General features: G+C 34.7%; 1 protein-coding gene across 2 annotated transcripts in view; it reads left to right on the top strand.

The window, feature by feature from the left end:
* LOC122082540 (ascorbate transporter, chloroplastic-like) overlaps positions 1–4,203 on the top strand; it is a 13,970-nt gene that overhangs the window by 5,426 nt on the left and 4,341 nt on the right. For both annotated transcript variants that reach the window (XM_042650174.1, XM_042650175.1), the window contains 3 exons: positions 865–1,080; positions 1,554–1,763; positions 3,703–3,840. In XM_042650174.1, coding sequence (XP_042506108.1) covers positions 865–1,080; positions 1,554–1,763; positions 3,703–3,840 — 564 coding nt within the window. The remainder of the gene's footprint in view (positions 1–864; positions 1,081–1,553; positions 1,764–3,702; positions 3,841–4,203) is intronic.

The following is a 4,203-nucleotide window of genomic DNA, read 5'->3' as shown; positions in this document are numbered from 1 at the left end:
CCACCCACACCCCTTTCACATAGTTATGGGACGACAAGGAATAGTTATACTGCAATATAATGGCCCTTTTTCTTTGGGGGAGGGGGGTGAGTTAGGTATAGTTTAAATAATACTCTAGGAAATTATCTACAAAATCTAGATTTCTACTCAGAATAGAAACGCAATAAATCCTATATTCTTATTCAGACAAAAAGGTCTTAAAAATGAACTACCAAAGACAGGCCTTTCTAAATATTCTTTCTCCCCCCCCCCCTCTTGTAAACTCATTATATTTGACATAAGAACCGACCAAGTGTAGATCCGGAACGCTAAAATGAGGTCAACCTTGAAGAATGATTCAATGCATGTGAGTTATATCCATTCTTCTTGTAAACATGTGCAGCATAACTGTTTCTTGTGTTTGTTCGAACTATACATAAATTGCACTTCGTATTTTTTTATTGGTCCAGCTTATCTTAGCCCTGTAATTACCTAATTCTGCCATGTTTCAAACCTGATATCTCCTCTCTAGTCTTATCAGTAAACTATGTCATTAACAAAAACAAACACCATGAAACTTTCCTCTGTATATACATAGTAAATTCATCCATCATTTATACAAAGAGGTACATGCTTAAAGCTGAAATCTTTCTAGCACAGACTCAGAGGTTTTTTTTGGGGAATGGAAAATATATTCAAGCAGAAGAGCAAGGACTCAGAGTTATTTCTTTCAATTATTGTCATTATACATAATTTTGATTTAATTATAACGTAGGATGCTTCCATGATGGGTGCTTGAGTGTTCTACTTTTTCTGTTTTGAACTTTAATGGACCTAAATTTCTTGGCTAAGGAGTGGGTTTGCTCATCAAATATTTTCTTTCAGGGTGTTGCTATGCCAGCTATGAATAATATACTCTCAAAGTGGGTTCCAGTATCTGAAAGAAGCAGATCCCTTGCATTTGTATACAGTGGCATGTACCTCGGTTCTGTCACGGGCCTGGCCTTTTCTCCTATTCTAATCCACAAATTTGGCTGGCCCTCCGTATTTTACACTTTTGGTTCTCTAGGAAGTATCTGGTTTGCATTATGGCTGAATAAGGTGAGTCTGTGATACTCTTTGTTAATTTACATTTTTTTTTCCTGAACCTGATTTTGGAATTGGGAAAAGAAATGCTAGCTTCTGACCTAAAATAAATCTGTAATATACTGGCCTAGTTGAAAGCATGAGTTGTCCTCTAGCAGTATTCATTGCAATGTCTTCAACAGGCAGAAATATTTTAACTAGGAAACCATCTGTAATATAGAAGACCATTGGATTTCTGTGTTGTGATTGTTTGTTTTTCCTTCTTTTGCAATAAATCCTATCAAAAAAAGGCAGAAATATGTCTCCACTCTTCGTCTTTTGTCTAAGAAACTCTCTCTCACTATTTTTTCTTAATAAAATGGTAAGCAACAACACTATTTGATGCCCCAAAATAAAATCCTCTTTCTTTCTCTCTCTGATGCTCCAAATGATGTTTCATGGAAGTTTCTCCGAAATTTATTTACCTTTTCTTCTTTGGCTTTTCATAGGCACACAGCTCACCAAAAGATGATCCAGACCTTTCTGATGATGAAAAGAGGCTTATCTTGGGAGGCAGCGACTTGAAGGAACCTGTTTCTGCCATTCCATGGAAATTAATTTTGTCAAAAGCACCTGTTTGGGCTCTTATAATCTCCCATTTTTGTCATAATTGGGGAACTTTTATTCTTCTAACGTGGATGCCAACATATTATAATCAGGTATTTGAACTTGTCAAGAGTTGGAGATAAAATATGTAGTTTGATGATACATTCATAACTATTTAGTGATTAAACTCTTGAGAAGTAGGATCTACTTTAAAAAGCATGGAAAAATGAAAATAAGTTTCAACTTTGTCATGTGTAATAAGGCACCATGTTTCCATAACCAGGTGTTGGATTACATACTTTAAAGAACGCTCCCAGAAGAATTTGAATTTCATTCTGTTATGGTGTGGCTTAATCCTAATCCTGTTACATTTTGAGATTTGACACAGCATAAGTATGGCCATAACTTTAGTAGAAATTTATTGAAAGCTGTTATCAGTGACATACAGAGAGATTTTTGGCTTCAAAACCACCATTTAGGGTTTTCTTGGGAGAGTAATTGCTATTAGGGGCCTAGAAAATTAATGAATAAGACTAAAGCCTGGTGTTTTTTTGGCAGATCAAATTATTGAGGGCTTGGTGAGTGTTGCTTTTGGAAAGAGAATTTTTTCTTGGGTTGCGTGGTACTCTTGTTATTAGCTGCATATGATTTAGTGGTAGGTTACCAAAAAAAAATGATCTAGTGGTAGTAATCTCCTACTTTAGTAGTATATTTTCTTGATTATCTTCGTGTAGGGATATAAGCACATAGCCAAAATAAGTAAAAATCTTCTGTTTCTGTGTTCTTTCTCGGTTAATTTCCCATGATCAGACATACAACATGGCTTATCCATGATCATTATCTCTTCTACATGTGAAACTTTATCAGCTCTATCTATCCATTATTGTGTACATATAATGGTGAATAGATGGTAATCAGGACTTGAATTAGTTTATAACTATATCAGTTTCATTTATTTGAAATAATCAGTGACAGTTCTTGCTGGCCGGTGCATAATAGTTTGTTAGCAGGAGGTGTCTTTGATATGTCAACATTGCCTAATAGATACCTAACCTGTAGCTATTCTTCCAAAACAATTTAAAGCAACACTTCCTAAAGGCAACTAGAAGACAATTTTCCCTTACTTTCTCTACCCTAGCTAAAGATTATGTTGGAATGGCCAAAGCACACATGGAGTGGGTTTTTTCAAAATACTTCTTTCTAATATTATAACAACTATTAAATAAATTTAAATTCTGATCTCATCATCTTTGGCTTCCAGCCATACTTTTGCAGTTAGTAGGCTACAACACATGGCCATTTATGAAGGTTAGAAGTTGGATGTAACTCAGTTGATTCACCACTTGGAGTTATATTTAGAGCCTTCCTGGATCATGAATCAGGGTTTCCGACAAGCGAAGTTGTAGAGTAAATTTTTTTTTGGATAGGTAAAAGGACCGATTTTACATACATGACTTATGAATTGACATCTGATGCATGTTCTGCATAGTTCTCAGAAATCATTTCTCTACATCTACAATCAGGTTCACATTTTTGTTTTTATTGCTTATTCTGAACATTAGATTTAGGCATATTTTCGTATAAAAATTGGAAAGCTGAATAGCAGAAAACACAATATATGTGGTTGATAAAATGTTTCACACCAAATAGAATCGTGGTCAATTACTCAATTATTAATCTCACGTGCAGATTTTAATTTGGGTCGGAGGAGGGGCAGGATGAATGCTTTGCGGATTTTTATTATTGTTATTTATTGATATATCTCCTCTACTGAAATTTCTGAACTCATTCAACTTGCTTAATAAATGAAGTTTATATGATTCAATGGACTTTTTGAAGTACAGTTACTGTTTTTAGTGTTGTGTAACTGCAGCTCCAAACTCAGCTTTTTGTTGTTTAGGTAGTGAACACATGCACATGATATGCACAATCAAATGTAATGGTATTTGATAGAACACAATGTTATGATTGATAGAAAAGCCCCCAAATAGAATATAAACTAAGATGATAGTGAGCAACGTGTATCTTAGTTCTTCTCCCTTCTTTGTCCAGGTTTTGAAGTTCAACCTCACTGAGTCTGGGTTATTCTGTGTTTTACCATGGTTAACTATGGCCGTGTTTGCAAATATAGGAGGGTGGATTGCTGACACTCTTGTAAGCAAAGGTCTTTCAATTACTACAGTTCGCAAGGTAAGCTCTGCTGAATTTGACCAAATAGCACATAACTGTAAAAATAATATAAAAACCCTATTTTTTAGTCCCCATCAAGCAGATGTTCTAGTGATTAACTGTGCCTACAGTTCATTGTTGCAGAATATCTTATTAAAATCTTATGGTTCATGGGAATGTAAAAACTAATAATTTTACATAACCCCAAATTGGTTTGTTTTCGTGTTCTTTTTTGACTATAAATTGTTTGGATTAATTAGCATAAAGGGTTTTCACCGTCTGTGTAGGCATTTAAATATAGAACAGAGAACCCCTATATAAAATGCTTTCTCAAATTTAGTATTCTTATGAGGTGAAGCTAATCTGCACCATAAGCGCAAAAAA

Source organism: Macadamia integrifolia, chromosome 6, assembly GCF_013358625.1.
Source record: "Macadamia integrifolia cultivar HAES 741 chromosome 6, SCU_Mint_v3, whole genome shotgun sequence".
Classification (NCBI taxonomy): Eukaryota; Viridiplantae; Streptophyta; class Magnoliopsida; order Proteales; family Proteaceae; genus Macadamia; species Macadamia integrifolia.
The sequence above is the reverse complement of the archived record's forward strand: the minus strand, read 5'-3'. Positions and strand labels throughout refer to the sequence as shown.